The sequence below is a fragment of the Pteropus vampyrus genome, unplaced genomic scaffold, assembly GCF_000151845.1.
Source record: "Pteropus vampyrus isolate Shadow unplaced genomic scaffold, Pvam_2.0 Scaffold311, whole genome shotgun sequence".
In the NCBI taxonomy this organism is placed as follows: Eukaryota; Metazoa; Chordata; class Mammalia; order Chiroptera; family Pteropodidae; genus Pteropus; species Pteropus vampyrus.
Window position 1 is genome coordinate 476,659 of NW_011889092.1, and position 22,142 is coordinate 498,800.

At 39.5% G+C, this 22,142-nt stretch overlaps 1 protein-coding gene across 1 annotated transcript in view; it reads left to right on the plus strand.

Annotated features, from left to right (window-relative positions):
- C2CD3 (C2 calcium dependent domain containing 3) overlaps positions 1–22,142 on the plus strand; it is a 116,883-nt gene that overhangs the window by 82,950 nt on the left and 11,791 nt on the right. The window contains exons 26-31 of the mRNA XM_023521673.1: positions 1,847–2,113; positions 3,193–3,326; positions 7,185–7,346; positions 14,090–14,307; positions 17,217–18,120; positions 20,772–20,883. Of these exons, the coding sequence (XP_023377441.1) occupies positions 1,847–2,113; positions 3,193–3,326; positions 7,185–7,346; positions 14,090–14,307; positions 17,217–18,120; positions 20,772–20,883 (1,797 nt within the window). The remainder of the gene's footprint in view (positions 1–1,846; positions 2,114–3,192; positions 3,327–7,184; positions 7,347–14,089; positions 14,308–17,216; positions 18,121–20,771; positions 20,884–22,142) is intronic.

The window sequence follows — 22,142 nt, forward strand, 5'->3', positions numbered from 1 at the left end:
AACAATATAATTAGTTCAGTTTTGTACATATAAAAGCTGTGGCCCAAGGAAGTTTAGTGGCTTGACTAAGGGGTCATAGACCTATTAAATATTGATGGAGCTAGGATTTGACCCAGTTCTGACTGGCTATATAACCTTCACTATGCTAAGTGCTAGGGATACAAAAGTAAAATAAGAGAGACTATGGTCTCTGATTTCACAGAGCTTGTAGTCTAACAGTATAGTGTGATTAGGCAGATACAGGGTGATCTGGTAGGGGACAGCTAACCTAGGATGTCAGATTAGGCTTCCTGAAGCATACATACGTAAACTGAGAAATGAAGGGGCAGGACATACTATAGTCAGAGGGAATGGCAAATACAAAAGCGTAGAGTAAAGAAAGAGCATGAGAGAAGTTCAAGATGACTAGAACTGCAAAGGGAGAATGGTAAGTCGTCCTGCTAAGTCTGATGTTAAATTTAGCTCTTCAAAGCTATTGTCTTTCTCGATGATCAACTTAATCAGATTTCTGCTTAAGTATGTTTGGGGCGTAGTGCTTTCATGTTAGGCAGAACCCTCCAAGTGGTGTTACCTAGACCTAAAGTTAGAGTATATCAAGAACAAGTTACATTTCCAATAACCAAAGAAAGCAAGATTAGTTTTCTTTGCAAAGCTATAACAAATCTTGGGAGTGCAGATTAATGGCTTGAGCCATCACTCTTCATCCCCAGTAGATAAGAATTATCTACTCTGGGGAATACAACTTTAAGCATTCCTAGAATCTAAGACTATCCAAGTTGAAAGGGATCTTAAATCAGATACAGTATTTCTGATATATTGGAGACTTGAGGCTCAGGGAGTTAAAGTAGTGTGTTTTCAGTTCAAAGCCATGCTCAGATTGCTGTTGTGGCACACTGCTACTTTGTCCCAGTCTACAATGACCAGTTCATTCATGTTCTCAGTGGATGTTTATCAATTTCTTCATGATGTTGGAAGCTGTTATGCCAGGTACAGAGAGTGTAGGGAACTTAAAGTATCTGGTCTCAGCTTTTTGGTAGGTCCCAGTCTAAAGAAGAGCAAGCTGTGTAAACAAATATTAGACAGTATGTGATGAGTTCAGTTTCACCAGCAGTGTGCGCAAGGAACTGAGAAACTCATGACCACTCTTGAAAATTTGCATCCCTTGATTTATTTAGCAATTTGGAAACTGAGAATTGTGTCCATGTTTGGTAGAGTTAGCCTTTGATATTCTGTGTAGAGGATGAAGCCTATGTAAAACAGGAACTTGGAGTGTTTATCCCCAGCTACTTTCATGTCAGAAATGAGAAATAAGAAGCAGTGAGTCTCAGAATGAAGGTCATTGAATGGTAGCTTTTCCAGCCAAGAAGGATCTTCAGTTATTAAAAGGAGCCCCCTTATGAACCAGAGCCCAAGCTCATTTTGCACCCCTGTGCTGGCTTTCCAGAGAGTTATTTGTCTCTCTTTTGAGATTTATGTCACTTTTGTTTTTAAATACAAAATATATGTATATTATAAAAATTTTGGAAAATACAGACAAGTATAAATAGGAAAATGTAAATTTCTCATAATTCCAAGGACAACGATTTTTCTTCTGTTTAAGGGGTGTTTTCCAGTTGTTTGTATCAAGAGAATAAAACTCTACTCTGTCAGCTTTTCCCTTCCATACAAAAAGGGAATTCATAACAGTGAAAGCAGATTGTCATTGTCTCTCTCATCCTCATTATTTGTCTTTTCTGTTGGTTTTGGAAGCACTGATTCCTCCCCGAGTCAGTCTCATTATTTGTCTTTTCTGTTGGTTTTGGAAGCACTGATTCCTCCCCGAGTCAGTTCCTCTGTGTGTAGATAGCCTTTAATCTCAGTGGCAGGACATGCCCAGCCACAATGCCCAGTTCTTCTCTTTTCTACAGATGAGGAGAGGGTGATTGGCTTTGCCTCGGTGGACCTCTCCCCGCTTCTCTCTGGCTTCCAGTTTGTCTGTGGCTGGTACAACATCACAGACTTCAGTGGAGAGTGCCAGGGGCAAATAAAAGTTGCTGTCTCCCCTTTGGAGAGTTTGATGCACTTCAAAGAAGAAAGGCAAGCAAGACGTGTTGTGGAGACCCAAGGATCACTGGTATGTGTCCTGATTCACATCCTTAAACAGTAAGGGATCTACTGAGTAAAACCTATAAGAAGATCTTTTTCATGTGATTGGTACTTTCCAGCTTACAGAACACTTTATATATTTGTGTCTCATAATGATCTCATGACCTTTTGGGGGTAATGAAAAATGTTCTGGAACTACATAGATGGATGTACAATGTACATCTCTGAATATACTGAAACTCACTGTACTGAACACTTTCAAAGGGTGAACTTTATAAGATATGAATTATATCTTAGTTTTTAAATAAAATAAGATTAGTTGTAGTATAAAATCTGAAACCATATTGATCGAACTTTTTAAAAAACTATTACATTAAAATCACTGGTCTATCATAAAAAAAAAATAATTAAAAGAGAGGGAATGGGAAGAGAGGAATTGATAGTTAGCAGAGACGACTCTTTTAGGGAATTTACCTATAAAGGAAAGGAGAGTTTTCCAGACTGTCCCAGATAGGGTAATTCTATCAAGGCAAAGACTTTTTTTCATCTCTTTTATCCCACATGCCTGGCCCAGGGTCTAGCAGAGTGGGCATTGCTAAATAGTGGATGAATGAATACACGCATGAATGAACACATGAGAAAATGACAAAGAATTAAATGGTCCCTATATTGTAAGGTCTTTTCTTCACATCAACCGTGGTGATCATGAGAAAAGAAATAGCGCAGCCAGATTATTCTCACATGTGAAGTATATGTAAGATGATATACAGCTGGGAGTTTACAAACTAACTGGAGGAACAAGAGCACAAATATAGATAAAGTAATAAAAAGCAATTGGATAGCATACTGTATAAAATGAGAATAATATTAGTACCTACCTCATAAGATTATTATGAAGTTTAAATAAGAAAATAGATATAAATTGCTTAGTACAGTGTTCAAGACATATTCAGTAAATTACGAGATATGTACTGAGATAATAATACTGAGAAGATACTCAGTAAAATATGCTTATACACATACAATAAATTTTGCAGATTTTTCTACTACCTTGTTCCAAAAGGATTTGTCGTGACAAATATACCATTTTTCTCATCGCTTCTACAGATCCCAAAATACAGTCCCTTTTCCTTCCCTATCTCTGATATGTATGCTGCATTCCCCAGCTGCATTGCAAGACAGACCCCAGAACAACTTGCTCACACATCATCAAAGGAGCTTGATTTCTCCTCTCCTGGGAGGTGAGTGATTTCTTGCTGATAGAAAGAAATGGTGTCAGAGAGTGGAAGTGTGAGAACTGGTTTGTCATTTCTTTCTTTCCTTTATGAGAGGAAGAAACTAGAGACAGGGAAAGAGCTTTATTGACCTTCTGTCAAACCCCTGGGAATCCCAAGACCTTATGAAAATAAAGTTTTTATAATATGGGAACTAGAACTTTTACTGCTATCAAAAGGATAACTTCAATGCAAAGGACACCTTTTTATTTTCCTCAGAGGCCTATAACCTTTATCCCTAAAATCAGTCATCAGCTATGTGAGAAACATATGATCTTTCCCTCCCAAATATATGTTCCAGGTTATTTTGTAAAAAGCAACAGGCCCATCCTTTTCACCAAGCCAACCAATGCAAATGGATATGCATATGGATATCACAGCTAGAGCGTATTCCGTTCTGTCAAAGGGCAGGGTCTCAGAATAAGATTGCTTCTTTCCGCCCTGGTCCCTTCTAGGCCCTAGTGCCATTTGGAATCCCCCTGCCTCCTCCAGTCTTTCTAGTGTCTTTCCACTTCAGGGAGAAGATGGGGACCTTCCCTTATAGCAGCTACTTCTACAGCAGCAGTTACTGAGTAGAACCTAAATATATTCCAAGAAACACATTCTCTAATACTGCTTAACTACTCTAAGGGTCATTTCTGTGCTGTGTAGCTTTCTACCTGCTCACCATGTGAAGGAGAGCCTCTACCCTCTGCATAAAGGGAGCCCATGTGTCTGCCAAATCCTAAATCCCAGGTGTAGATAATTTCTCTGTTATCTATTTTATAGGTGTTACTTTGATCATAGCCAATCAGTGAGACACATGGGTAGGATGAAGATACTAGTACAAGGATAGAAATATATATAGATCAATGGTGAGGCCACTATTTAATAATTGTAAAAGCTAAAAGTTTAATAGTTTGCTTTTTGTCTACATAAAAATGTCTGTACCTCTTTCAAAGGGGACATATCAAAATGACATATTCTAAACTACCCATCCATCCAAGGCTAGCCAAATTGTGGTATATTCATACAATGGACTACACTCACAGATAAAAAGGCACTATTGATATACAACAAAATTAATCTCAAAATAATTATGCTGGGAAAAAATACATTGTATATGATTTCTTTTATGTAAAATTCTATAAAATGCATAGTAATCTATAGTGACAGAAAGCAAATCAGTGGTTGCCTAGGGACAAAGCAGGATGAATGAAGCAAGGAGGAAAGAATTACAAAGGATAGAAGGAAACTTAGGGCTGTTGGATATGTACATTATCTTGATGTGGTAATACTTTCCTTAGATGTAAATATATGTCAAAATTCATCACATTGTACTCTTTAAATATGTAAAGTTTATTATATATTGGTTATATTCTGGTAAAGCAGTAGTTCTCAAACATACCTACTTCAGAACCCCTTTATACTCTTAAAAATTGATGACTTCAAAGAGGTTTGTATATGTAGGTTATATCTATCAATTGTTTACCATTAGAAATTTAAACTGAGTAACTTTTAAAACATAACATACTAAATCAATTATATGTCTATACATCTGCAATGAATAGTCCAAAATGAAATTGGAAAAACAATTCCATTTGCAATAGCATCAAAAAGAATAAACATATTTAAGAATAAATTTAACAAAAATAGTACAAACTTATTCTCTGAAAACTATAAAACATTTTTGAAAGAAATTAAAGAAGGTTTAAATAAATAGAAAGACACCATATTCATGGATTGGAAGACAATATTATTAAGATGGCAGTACTCCCTAAATTACAGATTCAGCACAATCTCTGCTGGATTCCTTATGGAGATGGGCAAGCTAGTCTTAAAATTCATATGAGAATTCAAGGGACACAGAATAGGCAAAACAATCTTGAAAAAGAAGAACAAAGTTCCTGATTTCAAAACTACAAAGCTACAGTAAACAAAATAGTGTGATACTGGAATAAGGATAGGAATATAGATCAGTGGAATAGAATTTGACATCATGCTATCCTTGTGCCAAGGATAGCATGATGTCAAAGATGCCCAGATGGTTTAATGAGGAAAAAATAGTCTTTTCAACAAATGGTGCTGGAACAATGTTTATTATCATATGTAAAAGATTGAAGTTGGATCCCTTCCTCACACCATATATAAAAATGAACTCCAAATAGATTATATATCTAAATGTAAGAGCTAAAACTATAAAACTCTTGAGAGAAAATGTAGGGGTAAATCTTCATGACCTTGGACTAGGCAGTGATTCTTCAGATATTATACTAAAAGCAGAAGCAACAAAAAAATAAATAAATGTAATTTATCAAAATTAAAAACTTTCATGCTACAAACAATACCCTCAAAAAGTGAAAAAATAACCAATAGAATGAGAGAAAATATTTGCAAATCATAATTCTTATAAGGGACTTGTATCCAGAATATATAAAGAATTCTTACAACTCAATAATAAAAAGCAGATAACTCAGTTAAAAATGGGCAAGTAATCTGAATAAACATATCTCCAAAGAAGATATACAAATGGCCAGTGAAAACATACTTGAAATGTAAATGAAAACCATAATGAAATACCACTTTACACCCAGTATATGATTATATGGCTATTATCAAAAAGACAAATATCGTAGGTGTTAGGGAGGATGTTAAGAAATTTGAACTCTTATACATGGCCAATGAGATTTTAAAATGGTACAGCCACTTTGGGAAACAGTCTGGCAAGTCCTTAAAAGGTTAAACGTAGGGTAACCTTATGATTCAGTAGTTTCACTCCTAAGCGTATGTATGTATGTATGTATGTATGTATGTATGTATGTATGTATGTATGTATGTATGTATGTATGTATGTATGTGTGTACCCAAGAAAAATGGAAACTATGTCCACACAGAAATTTATGCACGAATATAGCAGCATTATTTCTAATAACCAAAAAATAGGAACACCCAAAATGTCCATTGACTGATGAGTACACGAACAAAATGTGATTTATTTATACAATGGAAAATTATTCAGCCATGAGAAGGAATGAAGTACTGATATATACTACAACATGGATGAAGTTTTGATAACATTATACTAAACGGAAGAAGCCAGTCACAAAAGAGCACATTCTATAAGATTCTATTTATAGAAACTATCCAGATTAGACAAATTTGTAGAGACAGAAAGCAGATTAGCAGTTGCCTAGGGCTAGGAGGTTTGGGTAGGGGTTAGGAAGGGAAGAAGAAATACTGAGCAATTGCTGATGGGTCTAGAGTTTCTTTTGGAGGTGATGAAAATGATGAAAATGTTCTAAATTTGATTGTGATGATGGTTGCACAACCCTGTATTTACTAAAAGCTATTAAATTTTTCACTTTAAATGGGTGAGTTGTATATGTGAATTATAGCTTAATGAAGCTGTTATTAAAAAGGAAGGTTATTGCTGGGGTCAAGTTCTTGAATACCATGCTAAGGAATTTGAAATTTGTTCTATAGATAAAAAAGAGAAGCCAAAGCTAGAAAAGAATGATGGTGATAAGTTAGTACACATTGAATGCTTAGAACAGTGCTTGGCACGTAATAAGAACTCCATAAATGTTGTTTTTGTTATTGTTATTTCATGTTATTCCATGTTTTTAAAAAATCACTCAGGCTATAATGTGGAGAATTTATTAAAGGGGAATGGGTAAGACTAAAGGCAAGATTATTTAAGAGATAGTTGTAATCCAAGCAATTGTTGATGAATCTGGAACTATGGTTAGTGGTTCCCAACCATTTCAGGAAGTTGATTTATTCATTGTCATACTAGGAGTTTTCTCCTTGGTTAGGCGTTTATTTGCCCTCATTTATTTCTAACAGAAGCAGTACCGCAAGAAACCAGGCATCACGCCATGAAGAGCACGTGCAGAACATCCGCCGATTTCATGAATCCCTGCAACAGGGAGAGGCAATCTTGCCAAGTAGAGACAAACTGACCACATCGCCATTGTCCTCCCATCCTTCCATTTTGACTTCTCTCAGGTGAGTCCCTCTGCTGAGAAAAGACACAAGAAACCATAGTGGAGCACAAGGTGAATGGGCAGTGGCAACCTGCAGTACAGCTCTTGCATTAGCTACCACTACTCTGGGAGGTTTAATAGGGCCTTTTGTGCACAGTAGTGTCTAGGATGACCCTGGAGCCTCACAGGATTCCTCATAGATGAATCTGTCTCAGCTCAGGGACCTTTAAATATAGGAACTTAAGATTATTCACCAAGCTTAATGATAACTACCCTCATATCTACACAGTCTCTCATCTACTTTACAGGTTACAAAGCCTCATTCTGCCCACTATCTTTATCCTCACAACCACTGGATTCTTCCAGACCAGCATCTGTACTGTTAATGCTTTCCCTGTCTCTTTCTTAGTTTAGTCAGCATCTGAGCCAGAGAAGCACTGTGGGAATTGAAAGGGCCATTACAGATCATCTGGATCCACCCCTGGATTATCTAGTAGGGAGTGTGGTGCAGTGGGAAAGACTTGGCTTCAGAGCCAGGTAGACTTGACTTCCAATTCTGGCTCTGCCATTCCCTGTGAAGGAGATAGCCTTATTGCCAGATAATGATAATAATGTGGGATAAGAGCTACAGATTTCCTGGCTGAGGGTAGATGGAGAAATGAATAACATTCTAGTATGGTCTTGGTAAGATTTAAAGAAGTCACATTTGGACTTCTTTAAATGGTCTTTGAAGGAACAGGTCAACAAATGCGAAGGGCATTCTGTGCAGAAGAAACATGCTAAGGCCCAGAGGCATAGTCCAGTATGAGGAAATACCAGCAGTGTAATTAAGATAAAACTGAACATAACATTAAGAAACGGGTTGAGTTCTGTAGGGGTCAGATCTTGAAGGGCCTAGAATATCAGACTAAGAGTTTGAACTTTTAAAACAATGATTCTCAAGTAGAAAGTGGTGGGGAGAGGAGGAAGAGTGTGTGTAAAGTTTGAGGAAAAAATATTTAAAAATTTTTTTATTTGGAAAAAACTAACCTATTATTTGGTTTCATAAAGCAAGCTCAGAAAAGAAAGATTGGCAAAGTATTTTTGATGGTGGAACATGGGTTAAAAAGGATTGAGCAGTTATTCTATAAACTATGGAAAACTGCTCAGACTTACATTACAAGTAAGTAATATGTTCAGATTCTCATTTTAAATTCTTAGCTAGAGACTGGAGGCTATTTAAGTAAGAGCATCATGGTATGGCTGCATTTTATTGGGTTATTCTCATCACATATTTTAGAACTCACTGAGAAAAGAGAAAAAGAAACTCTCCTTCACCTAAAGCAGTTTCTCTCAACCTCAGCACTGTTGACTTTTGGGCCAAATATTTTGTTATGTGGGACCTGTCTTGTGATATTTAACAGCATCCTTGGACTCTGTCCACCAGACACCAGTAGCACCTCTCCTAGTTGTGTTCCCACACGTTACCAAATGTCTTTTCAGGGCCAAGTCACCAGGCTTAAAACCACTGCCCTAGAGCAGTGGTTCTCAAAATTCAGTGTGTATCAGAATCACATGAAAGGACTTGTTAAAACAGTGATAGCTCTGACCCTCCTGTACAGTTCTCAATTCATTAGGGCCTGAGAATTTGCATTTCTGATAAGTCCTCAGGTGATACTGATGCTGCCAGGTTTTGAGAACCACTGCTCTAGATGAATTTTCTACCAAATGGAGAGGAACCAAGATAATACCAATTTTGCATTACTTCCTTGGATTCACAAAGCCCTAAAACTATTTCATTTGAGTCCTATGAGGCCTGCAGGGCAAGTATTAACCTTTTTCACAGATGAGAAAATTGTAGCTTGATATTAGTAGGTTCTATATCCAGAATCTCTGACAAGGCTGGTTGTATTTGCATATTTTCTAAAGCTCCACCATGTTTACATTTGTTATATCATTATTACATATGTTTCTGCTATAGGCATATTCCTTGTGGCATATACCCAGATATAGACACCTAAGTAAATCCATTGTGATTTGATAGAGTCATGACTTCTAGTGACAGAATAAGGACAAGCTTTGTCCTCTCATTTGATTTGGAGTTAATTCTAAGACATGTAGACTGTTCCTAACAAATACTACAACGTGGATGAAGTTTTGATAACATTATACTAAACGGAAGAAGCCAGTCACAAAAGAGCACATTCTATAAGATTCTATTTATAGGAACTATCCAGATTAGACAAATTTGTAGAGACAGAAAGCAGATTAGCAGTTGCCTAGGGCTAGGAGGTTTGGGTAGGGGTTAGGAAGGGAAGAAGAAATACTGAGCAATTGCTGATGGGTCTAGAGTTTCTTTTGGAGGTGATGAAAATGATGAAAATGTTCTAAATTTGATTGTGATGATGGTTGCACAACCCTGTATTTACTAAAAGCTATTAAATTTTTCACTTTAAATGGGTGAGTTGTATATGTGAATTATAGCTTAATGAAGCTGTTATTAAAAAGGAAGATTATTGCTGGGGTCAAGTTCTTGAATACCATGCTAAGGAATTTGAAATTTGTTCTATAGATAAAAAAGAGAAGCCAAAGCTAGAAAAGAATGATGGTGATAAGTTAGTACACATTGAATGCTTAGAACAGTGCTTGGCACGTAATAAGAACTCCATAAATGTTGTTTTTGTTATTGTTATTTCATGTTATTCCATGTTTTTAAAAAATCACTCAGGCTATAATGTGGAGAATTTATTAAAGGGGAATGGGTAAGACTAAAGGCAAGATTATTTAAGAGATAGTTGTAATCCAAGCAATTGTTGATGAATCTGGAACTATGGTTAGTGGTTCCCAACCATTTCAGGAAGTTGATTTATTCATTGTCATACTAGGAGTTTTCTCCTTGGTTAGGCGTTTATTTGCCCTCATTTATTTCTAACAGAAGCAGTACCGCAAGAAACCAGGCATCACGCCATGAAGAGCACGTGCAGAACATCCGCCGATTTCATGAATCCCTGCAACAGGGAGAGGCAATCTTGCCAAGTAGAGACAAACTGACCACATCGCCATTGTCCTCCCATCCTTCCATTTTGACTTCTCTCAGGTGAGTCCCTCTGCTGAGAAAAGACACAAGAAACCATAGTGGAGCACAAGGTGAATGGGCAGTGGCAACCTGCAGTACAGCTCTTGCATTAGCTACCACTACTCTGGGAGGTTTAATAGGGCCTTTTGTGCACAGTAGTGTCTAGGATGACCCTGGAGCCTCACAGGATTCCTCATAGATGAATCTGTCTCAGCTCAGGGACCTTTAAATATAGGAACTTAAGATTATTCACCAAGCTTAATGATAACTACCCTCATATCTACACAGTCTCTCATCTACTTTACAGGTTACAAAGCCTCATTCTGCCCACTATCTTTATCCTCACAACCACTGGATTCTTCCAGACCAGCATCTGTACTGTTAATGCTTTCCCTGTCTCTTTCTTAGTTTAGTCAGCATCTGAGCCAGAGAAGCACTGTGGGAATTGAAAGGGCCATTACAGATCATCTGGATCCACCCCTGGATTATCTAGTAGGGAGTGTGGTGCAGTGGGAAAGACTTGGCTTCAGAGCCAGGTAGACTTGACTTCCAATTCTGGCTCTGCCATTCCCTGTGAAGGAGATAGCCATATTGCCAGATAATGATAATAATGTGGGATAAGAGCTACAGATTTCCTGGCTGAGGGTAGATGGAGAAATGAATAACATTCTAGTATGGTCTTGGTAAGATTTAAAGAAGTCACATTTGGACTTCTTTAAACGGTCTTTGAAGGAACAGGTCAACAAATGCGAAGGGCATTCTGTGCAGAAGAAACATGCTAAGGCCCAGAGGCATAGTCCAGTATGAGGAAATACCAGCAGTGTAATTAAGATAAAACTGAACATAACATTAAGAAACGGGTTGAGTTCTGTAGGGGTCAGATCTTGAAGGGCCTAGAATATCAGACTAAGAGTTTGAACTTTTAAAACAATGATTCTCAAGTAGAAAGTGGTGGGGAGGGGAGGAAGAGTGTGTGTAAAGTTTGAGGAAAAAATATTTAAAAATTTTTTTATTTGGAAAAAACTAACCTATTATTTGGTTTCATAAAGCAAGCTCAGAAAAGAAAGATTGGCAAAGTATTTTTGATGGGTGGAACATGGGTTAAAAAGGATTGAGCAGTTATTCTATAAACTATGGAAAACTGCTCAGACTTACATTACAAGTAAGTAATATGTTCAGATTCTCATTTTAAATTCTTAGCTAGAGACTGGAGGCTATTTAAGTAAGAGCATCATGGTATGGCTGCATTTTATTGGGTTATTCTCATCACATATTTTAGAACTCACTGAGAAAAGAGAAAAAGAAACTCTCCTTCACCTAAAGCAGTTTCTCTCAACCTCAGCACTGTTGACTTTTGGGCCAAATATTTTGTTATGTGGGACCTGTCTTGTGATATTTAACAGCATCCTTGGACTCTGTCCACCAGACACCAGTAGCACCTCTCCTAGTTGTGTTCCCACACGTTACCAAATGTCTTTTCAGGGCCAAGTCACCAGGCTTAAAACCGCTGCCCTAGAGCAGTGGTTCTCAAAATTCAGTGTGTATCAGAATCACATGAAAGGACTTGTTAAAACAGTGATAGCTCTGACCCTCCTGTACAGTTCTCAATTCATTAGGGCCTGAGAATTTGCATTTCTGATAAGTCCTCAGGTGATACTGATGCTGCCAGGTTTTGAGAACCACTGCTCTAGATGAATTTTCTACCAAATGGAGAGGAACCAAGATAATACCAATTTTGCATTACTTCCTTGGATTCACAAAGCCCTAAAACTATTTCATTTGAGTCCTGTGAGGCCTGCAGGGCAAGTATTAACCTTTTTCACAGATGAGAAAATTGTAGCTTGATATTAGTAGGTTCTATATCCAGAATCTCTGACAAGGCTGGTTGTATTTGCATATTTTCTAAAGCTCCACCATGTTTACATTTGTTATATCATTATTACATATGTTTCTGCTATAGGCATATTCCTTGTAGCATATACCCAGATATAGACACCTAAGTAAATCCATTGTGATTTGATAGAGTCATGACTTCTAGTGACAGAATAAGGACAAGCTTTGTCCTCTCATTTGATTTGGAGTTAATTCTAAGACATGTAGACTGTTCCTAACAAAAGGATAGAAAGCTTTTTGGTTTACTTCACAGGTATATAGTGTCTATGTTGTGCCAATTGTATAAGGCACATTGAGTACACTAGAGAAATAGAAAAGAGTGAGATAATATCTTCTATTACCAGATGCTCATGGCCTAGTTAGGGAAACTAAACTAACTCATAATGAGAAAACTAAAGGAAAATCTAAGACAGCAGGTTGATGGAGATGTCAAGAGCGAAGGAGTTTAAGGGAGAGGTAGCTGAGTAATTTGGAGTGATAAACTTTGAAAAGGATAAATATGTGCACCTTAAAAGTTGAATAAAATGTGGACAAAGCAAGGAGAGTAGCTTGAACTCAGGTTCCAGCATTCAGACCTGTGAGACAGGAGCAAACATAGCTGGGACAGGGCCCATCTATTATGGAAAAAGCCCAAGACTTGGAGTCCCAAATTTTGAGTAGCTGTGTACTAGTTACTACTCGCTGTGGACAAATCACTTAAATCCTCTGATTCTCAAATTTCTTATTTATAAAACAATAGTTATTTATTTCAACTGATAGGCTGAGAATTAAACAAAATAATGTATCTGAAAGCATAAAACAAAATTCTGTGCAAATGGTGGTTGTGATTGGTGTGATTTCTCATTGGAGAATGGTAAGAATAAATGTGGCCCTGTTAAAGGTTTTTGAACAGAAGTTTTTAAAAGTAATTTATTCATGTTTGTTTATTCATTCAACATTTATTTATTTCATGCCAAGAACTATGCTGGGTGTAGTAGATATAAAGGAATCAGCACAGAGCTTATAGTGCATCAGGGGAAATAAATGTGAAACAAACAAGTGATATGATTGAAGAGCACAGAAAGAACTGTGGAGCACAGAGGAGGGGCCCTTAAACCACCTTGGAGGGTCAGGGAAGGCTTGCTAGCAGAGGTCACTTGCTTGAAGGATCAGGAATGGTTATGAGGTAGCAAAGGTCAGTGTTAGCCCAGAGTAAGGCCTTATTCTGTCAGTAAGAAGACATGAAGATTGGAATGATGGTCAAGAATGGTTCCCTACATCACAGGGATATGAAATACAGCATAGGAATATAGTCAACAATATCGTAATAATTATGTATAGTGCCAGGTGGGTTCTAGACTAATCAAGGGGATCACTTTGTAAATTATATAAATATCTAACCGCTATGCTGTACACCTGAAACTAATATAAAATAATATTGACTGTCAATTCTAAATGAAAAATTTAAAAAGAAAAAATTTGTAACTATATAGTGATGGATGTTAACTAGATTTATTGTGGTTATTATTTCACATTATAGATGGCCCCCAATTAAAAAAAGAATGGTTCCCTATAGGAAGGTGGGATTTTTGCTGGACATCAGAAGAGGAATCTCATTAGCCAGAGAGAAGTGGAAGAAAGTTGTTCCTGGCAGCACAACTGTAGTCAGAGAAATTAAGGATGAATTGGTGGGTTGGAGAGAGAGGTCCTAGTATTAATAGACCAGGTGAGAGGTTTTAAGGTCCTAGCTCAAGCAGTAGAATATCAGAGAACATAAAAAATGCTTGTAATCCCAGTGAATGACCTTTTTGTCCTCTTCTCCCCTTCTTTTTCTACAGGAGGAATCTGAGTGAGCTAGACCAGATCCAACGGTACTTCAGCCAGAAGCTCATCAAGCCTGTTCTTCCCCTCAGTCCTCAGACTCAGACCATCTTGGAGTGCCAGGAAAACCATAGGGACTGTCATGGGCCAGGAGCTAGCAGCCTAGACCCTGAGAGCCAGTGCATCCTGGAGAAATCCAATAACCTGGTGTTGCAAGTCAGCTCCTTAATCACGGGTATGGCTTAGGGCCCCATTTGTGAGGAGTATGGTCACTGGGTATCTATTCAAAAAGCATTTGAATGTCTGCCCTCAGATAAGCCCCTATGACTAACAGAGACCAATAGATTTTACTATCTTACTTTCTTATTCATTTATCATTTTCCTTTTACAAGGAGAGGCGTAGTTTTATAATAGCACAGGAACATGAGCAATGGAAAAGGCATTGAACCTGAAAGGCAGGAGACCCGGGCAGGAGACCTTGGTAGGTTTCAGGCACGGACTTACTAATTGACTCTGAGCATACCCTTTCCCTCTTGAAGTTTTCCCCAACCAAAAAAAGGGCAGGGTAGATTAGATGAGCTTTTCAGTAGCAGTTCTTGAACTAATGCCACTCCATTTTCAGAAAAAATCAACTACAGATATATTTAAAATTCTAATTCTCAAAGCCCACAAGTCCTCATTTTTAGCAAGCACCCTAGATGCTTTTGGATGTTGGTAATCCATTGTCTACCCTGTGAAAAATTACGTAAAGCAGTGGTTCTCACTTTGGCTGTATATTGGAATTAATGAGGGAGCTTTTAAAAATCTAGATGCCCAGGCTGCACCATAGGTCATTTGCTTCAGGAGCTCTAAGATGGGATCTGGGCGTCAGTATTTTCATCACTCCCTAGGTAATTTCACTGTGCAACCCAAACAGAGGTCACTCCAGAACAAATATTTCCAGACTTGCTTGAGTGTGAGAATCACCTGAGGTACTTATTTTGAAATACAGTTTCCTGTGTCCTGTCCCATCCTACTGAATCAGAATCCAGCATTAAGCCCTGGAAACTTACATATCAGGCATGCTTTGGGGAGTATTGAGAAATCAATTAGATCATCACCTTTAGCACTCGGTGTCATTTTTGATTAAGGAGAATGTATAGATTGTATGCAGGAATGGATAAGTTCCATTTTCTCTGTTCAAAGGGGGAAATATTTATATTAGACACCAACCTTCTGCCTACCTTCTTTTCCCAGATATTTAAACTTTTGGTAGCCAGGGCCCCAGAGGTATACTCTGTATTTTGGCTTCCACTTGCTTGCAAGTAATATTCAGTCAGCTATTTATTGGACACCAACTATGCCAGGCATTATTGTGTTACTAGTTTCAGGAATATACAGTGGTAGCTAAGACAGGCATTGTCTCTGCTTTCATCAAGCATACATTCTGTAGTCAACCAAAGAAACTACCCCCCAGAAAGAAAGCATAAGAGCAAAACAGAGGGAGCCTTGTTTGGGGTCAAAATAAGAGCAAATAGAGAATCCCTTTAAAGGAATATATATTAAAGAAGGAGAGAGAAGGAATTGAAGGACTGAAGCTGGAGGGCCTTGAAGGCAAGCTTGAGACTTTAATCTTTATCCTAGAAGAAAATGGGAAGTTCTAAGCAACGAGATGACAGAATTAGAACTGATTTTTCACAAGTAGAACGAATTTTGAAAAAGACAATTGGATCAGGGAAACCAGTTTAAACAAACAAACTCCACCTGCCTCCATTATGTCTCAATATGCTTTTGAAGAAGTCATTAGACAGGTAGATATGAGTGAAACTCGAGAGGGAATTACTGAGTGGGGGTTTCATTTATGCTACATCTATGTGCCAGGTCCTTTGCTGGGCCCTGAAATTGCAACATGAATCACATATATATGATCTGTGCCTTTGAGAAGCTCATAATCTGATAGGAGATTTATACAGACAAACAGTTATACAGTAGCATATTCTTAAGTACATCCATATAAAACAAAGCTGTATAGCCATCCTATCCATTTGGTGCATCTGACAGGGCTTCCTGGAGTTGATGAAGTAGAGCAGGGTCTTAAAGGACAAGTTGGTTTATAAAAAGCAGAAAGACTGCTCCAAGACAGAAAGTAGTTCAGGCCAAAGGACCAGGATCAACTAAGTCTACTTCCTGGTTCCTGTTCCTGTTTGCAGGTAGGGATGTTCTCTCTTCATACATCTATTCACTGTCCTTTGAGACCTGAAAATTGTCAATGTATTAAACTCAGCCAATACCTCCTGTGGGATGAGGGCTCTGTTAGGTGCTATGAGGGATCTGTGACACCTGCCCCCTGGAAGTCAAATGTTCCTCCAACTCCTTTCTCCTCTCAAATAATCATGTAAACCTATATAATTTACTAAGCCTTTTTAATCGTTTATTTTCTCTCATTTTATCCCCAAAACAATTTGAGGTGACTAGTAGCTTCCATGTATTATGTATGTGTCACACAATATGTGCTCACTTATCTCATGTATTCTTTATACCAAAACTTTGTGAAAAGGGTGGTGGTAATCACATTTTAAAGATAAACAGACTCAGAGAGGATAGTTTGCTGGTGACCCCAAAGTTGGTAGAGATTTGAACCAAAGACTGACCAGCTCCAAAGCCTCTGCTCTTTCCAACACACCATGCTGCCTCCATTTTCTCTGTAAACCTCCCTTGCCTTATCATTTGGGTGATAGATATTTCCTTGCTTTTGTTTTATAGGTAAAATAAATAGTTCTAATAGTTGTCATCAAATAGGTAAATAAGTGGATTCTCATTTTGGTTTTTAATATAGGTAATTACTGAAGTAAATGGAAGCGTGAACATGCCCACCAGGACTCCCAGCTCCCAAGAATTCCTGAGCAGGAGCAGATAGTCTCTGAAAGCGTTTCTACAGATGTAACCACAACTCTAAATAGATTAGATTTTGGTCTTCTGATATTAGAATAAAATGCTAGAAATCGTACTGCCTTGAATATAGTTTCACTGACTCTTGGGTGGATTAACTATTAAGATTCGTTCAAAATCTGATTGCAAGAATACTTCTGAAGCTAGAGGCTAGTGTGGGAAAGTTGAATGGTCTGTGGCCCTACCTTGTAATAAGAGTGGTATCTTGCTGTTCAGATCTGCAGACTATCACCAGGAATTCTCAAGCATCTTTGAGTTCTCACCGAGCCAGGAGTCGAAGCAGAGACGTTACCACTCTCCCAAATGCTCAGGACACAGAAGCCACACAAGTACAAAGTACAACTCCAGACCTGTCAAGAGTTTTAGATGAAGGCACAGACTCCCCACCTCCCCCTATTCTTGAAGCTACTTCGAGTGGAAGAGGAATGTTCCATGAGTCTCTGGGAAACACAGTACCCATTACAAGGATGCAGAGCAGTGAGGACACTGAGGCAGGCCCAGCCTACAGTGATGAAGACTATGAAGAAGACATCATTGAACCCAGGACACTCAATGAGATCACCACTGTAACAGACAAAACTAGCCCTTGGTCCAGTTTCATGTCGGACACAAGTGAGATCATCAGCCTTCAGCCTGATGAGATGCAGAGGGTAGGCCCCTCTTGTCCTTCTCCAGAGCCTTGCGCCAGAGAGGAGCTCAAGGGCAGAAATAGCTTTCTGTCCAGCCCAGAAAGAGCTGCCAACTCCCACCTGCGTAGGCAGGGTTCTGCTAGCCAAAGTCTTGTTTCTTATGAAGGTGAGGGCTCTAAGGCCAGGGTTGGAGAGCTTGCTTCAGCAGACCTTCAGCTAACCCCTCACGTGACACTTTCAGGAGCCCAACAGAGCAATACCTGCTCATCAAGAGCAGATCAGGACCAGGAGCCCAAGCCAACAGCCCAGGCTGAGAATGCAGCCGCCTCCAGTGAACTAAGTGACTCTGCTGATAGCTTCGAAAAATTCCCTCTACACCTAGCCTCCCGGAACAAAAGGGAAAACCATAAGAGGCCACCCATCAACTGCCCTGATATCAGGCAGAAGCAGGCAACATCTAGATCAGAGGTTTCCACAAAGCAGAGCCTCCTGTATCCTTTGGTGTTTCCCACAAGTAGTCCCTGAAGCCATCTCTGGGATGCTGATGCTTAGGCCAGCCTAGTCTAAGCATGAGCAGTGGCTACCACCCTCATGGATGCACTGAGGGGCATGGGTAGACCCTTTAGAAGACTCATCTGCCCTGACAAGGTGCTCCGATTCTCCCATTAACACCAGCACTCTAAAGTGTAATGCTTTGAACTGGATTCAGGTGTTGGGAGCACATTTATTAGCCTAGCCTAGCCTGATTTATCTGGTTAATCTTTTGGATATTTTACATCCGAATGAGACCTTTAATCTCAGTTGAAACAGAAGTGGAGGGTACAGAGGGAAAGAAGAACACTACCACTCATTGAGCATTTACTTTGTGCTAGGGAGTTAACATACATTTTTCTTTCATTCATCACAAATCTTTAAAGTCGGTATCATCATTTCTATTTTGCATGTAAGGAAACAGGCTCAGAGTTATAGTGACTTGCCTAATATTTTTTTTGTAAAGCAAGTGATGGAGCCAAGGGGAGGGGAAGTGGGCACGAGTGAAATGGACTTGCCCAGCCCCTCACCCACCCAGTATGACAGTGTCAAAGGGGAGAAGGGGTACCTGCCATTCCTACATTCCCCCTCTTCAGGGGAGAAGAGCAGATTTCCATTTTGGACATGTGCTTGTAAGACATCCAGGCCTGGAGTTCAGGACGAGATGTGCTATGAAGATAAGTATCTGTGGAAATAGATAAGGGCAGCAGGGAGAGCATGGAAAGGGAGAACCACACACACAAGATGGAACCATAAAGATCACTACTATGTAAAGGGCAGGCAGGACAGACACCCACAGAGGAGCAGGAGAAGAGTTGGTCACAGGTGGAGGGGCAGGAGACAGGCAGTGTGAGAGCAGAGTTTCAGAGAGGAGTGGTCAGCACTCTGACACTTAAGACAGGCCCAATAGCATATGGACTAACCTGTATCCAATGGCTTTAACATTAAGGAGGACAGCACAAAAGGGGAAATGGGAGGCAGACTTCATTGGGTGAGGGAACCAGTGGTAAGGACAGTGAGAGCAAGCAACTTTTTCCCATTAACCAGGAGACAGGAATAGCTGATATTTGAGTGCTTGCTGTGTGTCAGATACCATTCTAAGCACTTTGCATGTATAAACTCTTAACCCTCAAAACAAAAGGTGCTACCATTATATCTATTTTACTGGTGAAGAAACAGACATAAAAAGTGAACTTTCCTGAAGTTAATAAATGGCAGAGGTTACTATTGGAGTAGGACCCTTAGAAAGGCAGCAGGTGATGGGCTGAGATGGGGAGCCTTGGTGTTTCAGACACATCCCTGATAACCTCACAGCAAAGCTGTTCCTTCCCTACAGCATCAGCTGACTATCTGGCAGAGTCCGCAGGAGTTAGCAAATAAGCCCTACCTCACCAGGACCTCTAAAGAAGAGTCAGGGACTTGAACCAAAGCAGGAAATAATGCATTTCTTTTACTCATTAGATATTTATTGAACCCTTATTGTGTCCTAAGTACTATGCCAGGTGACTGGAATGTGGCTGTGAAAGGTTATCTCTGCTCTTTTTTTTTAATTATTTTTTTATGGTGACATGGGTTAACTATATCCAATAAGTTTCAGCTGTACACTTTAACAATAAGTCATATATATATTTACACTGTGTGTTCACCTCCCATAGTTAGATTTCTTTCTGTCACCACATATTTATATCTCTGCCCTCTTGGAGTTCAAAGTCCAGCACGGAAGTACGATGATAAATCAGTCCAAATCAGAACTATACTTAGCTATTTGAACAGAAACAAAAAATTAGAACATCAAAATAGCCCCCTCCCTCCCCTCCCAAAGTGAATGTAGGCTTTGATTGAACAAATATTTGTGGAGCACCATGTTCTCAACACGTTACTGAGTACCTCTAGAGGATATAAGGAGAACTATAAGGTCTAGTACGTGCCTTCATGCGCTCACATCCAGACTGGGTTGACCAGCTATACCCGCCTAGGCAGAGCTCTTATTTCTAGATGTGGCCAGAGGACAACCAAGAGGACAGACCCTCCTTCAGGGCCAGGTGTCTCCCTCCAATCTAAGACACTGCCCCTGGAGCTGCCCCGACCCTGTCTGACTGACTGCTGACAGGTCAGTTTTGGGCCAGCGGGCCCTCAGCAAGTAGCACTCAACACTTGCTACCTACCAACCACATGTGGAGATCCACGGAAGCAGTGAGGTAACTGAAAGAAACAATACCATCTCTGCCTTTGAGAAGTTTAGGGAATATTAAGAGAAACACACTGAGACTCATATCAGACTAAGTCAGCCATCATTACCCTGTATTGCAGACCTGCTCTAGATTGAAGAAAGAGGGATCACTGTGGGCTAAGATTAGGAGAAAGCTTCCTGGAGAAGGTGGGATGCTTCCTGGAAGAGGTGTGATTTGAACTGACCCATCAAGCATACACTGATTTGTTAGGAGTGGAAAGGGCTTTTCAAGGCAGAGTGAACTGCTTAAGCAAAGGATTCCCAGACAGAAGTAAGTTGGGGGGAAAAAATAATGGGGGTGATTGAGGTCAGTGAAGATGTGGTCTAGCAAGGGGTAAAGTAGGATTTCTAGGTGTTTGTGTCCCTTAACTACCATTCTAGTCCAGAGCCCATCATGGTGCCCAACTTCTTTTTGCCTCCCCAGCAGTTGGAGGCCTCCCTGCGGATGCTCTCACTCTCTACAGCTTTGCCACCACCAGCCACAACAGATCAGGTAAGAGAACAGCCAGCCAGCCTCCCTCTCTCCTATAGTCATCACCTCATCCATAAAGTCTACAGAATGCAGAGCTGCCCCAGGCCAGCTTCCTGACTGGGTTGTTTACAGTGGTCACTCACCAAGCTTGTATTGAGCATATTCTATGGGCCCAACAGAGGGCAAGGAATTCAGGAAAAGTGAGGAAGAGAATATGTGTTAAGGACAGGGCATCATTAGCTAAGGCAACATGTGGAACCAACAGTGCAGAAGCATAAAAAGCAGGACTTTGCTAAGAAATGCATATGGAGTGCTATGGGAGCTCCAGCTAAGGAAAGGTGGATATGAGCCGAGGAAGCTTCAAACAGATGTAACCTTAGGAGAGCTAACAGATGAGTAAGGTCTGGATGAAGAGAATAACATCAGTGGTATATATACCTCCTCGTTTGCAGAACACCTCATAACTTCATCATTCAGCCAAGTTAGGTGGTTGGAAACCTAATAGAAATCCCAGTCCTCTTTTCTGCGCTGGCACAGCACCTGACCTTTCTTGTAGGTGGCAATAAAATAAAAGTAACTACTTTTCTAACCATGAAACACTAATAATAATCAAAGAATAAAATGTTTACGGATTGTGATGAGTACTGGATGCTCTGATAAGGAACAGGGTCTCTCTCTCCGAGAAGGCAGTGTTTAAGCTAAAGATGGTCACGGTGGTGCTTGTAAAGTATCAAGCACTGTTGGAAGCACTTTATATTAGCTCACATAATTCAGAAACACACTTTTATCTCTATTTTAAAAGGAAGAAACTGAGGTACAAAGAAGTTAAGTAACTTGCCTCACACAGGTAGTAAGTGGTAGAGCCAGAATTGGAAGCCAAGCAGACTGCTTTCAAAATCTGTGTTCCTAACTACTGTATTGTGATGAAAAAGGAGCCAGCCATATAAGGAACTCGGAGAGCGGTATTCCAGGCAAAAAGAACAGCAAATGCAAAGGCCCTGAGGCTGAAAGCTTGGCATGATCTAGGAATGACACAGGCCAGTGGCACTGGAACAGAGACTGACATAATGAAGTTGAAGGGGCCAATCATACAGGACATGTAAATCATGGAAAAGAGTTTTTTTATTCTAAAGGCAAGGATGTCCACTGAAGTGTGTTAAGCAGGGGAGTGAGATCTAATTCAATTTTAAAGAATTCACCCAGGGTGCTGAATGGAAAGTGGGTTGTCTTTCAGATTTAGCAGCATGATGGTCATTGGTGATCTCGAAAGAGTAATTGCA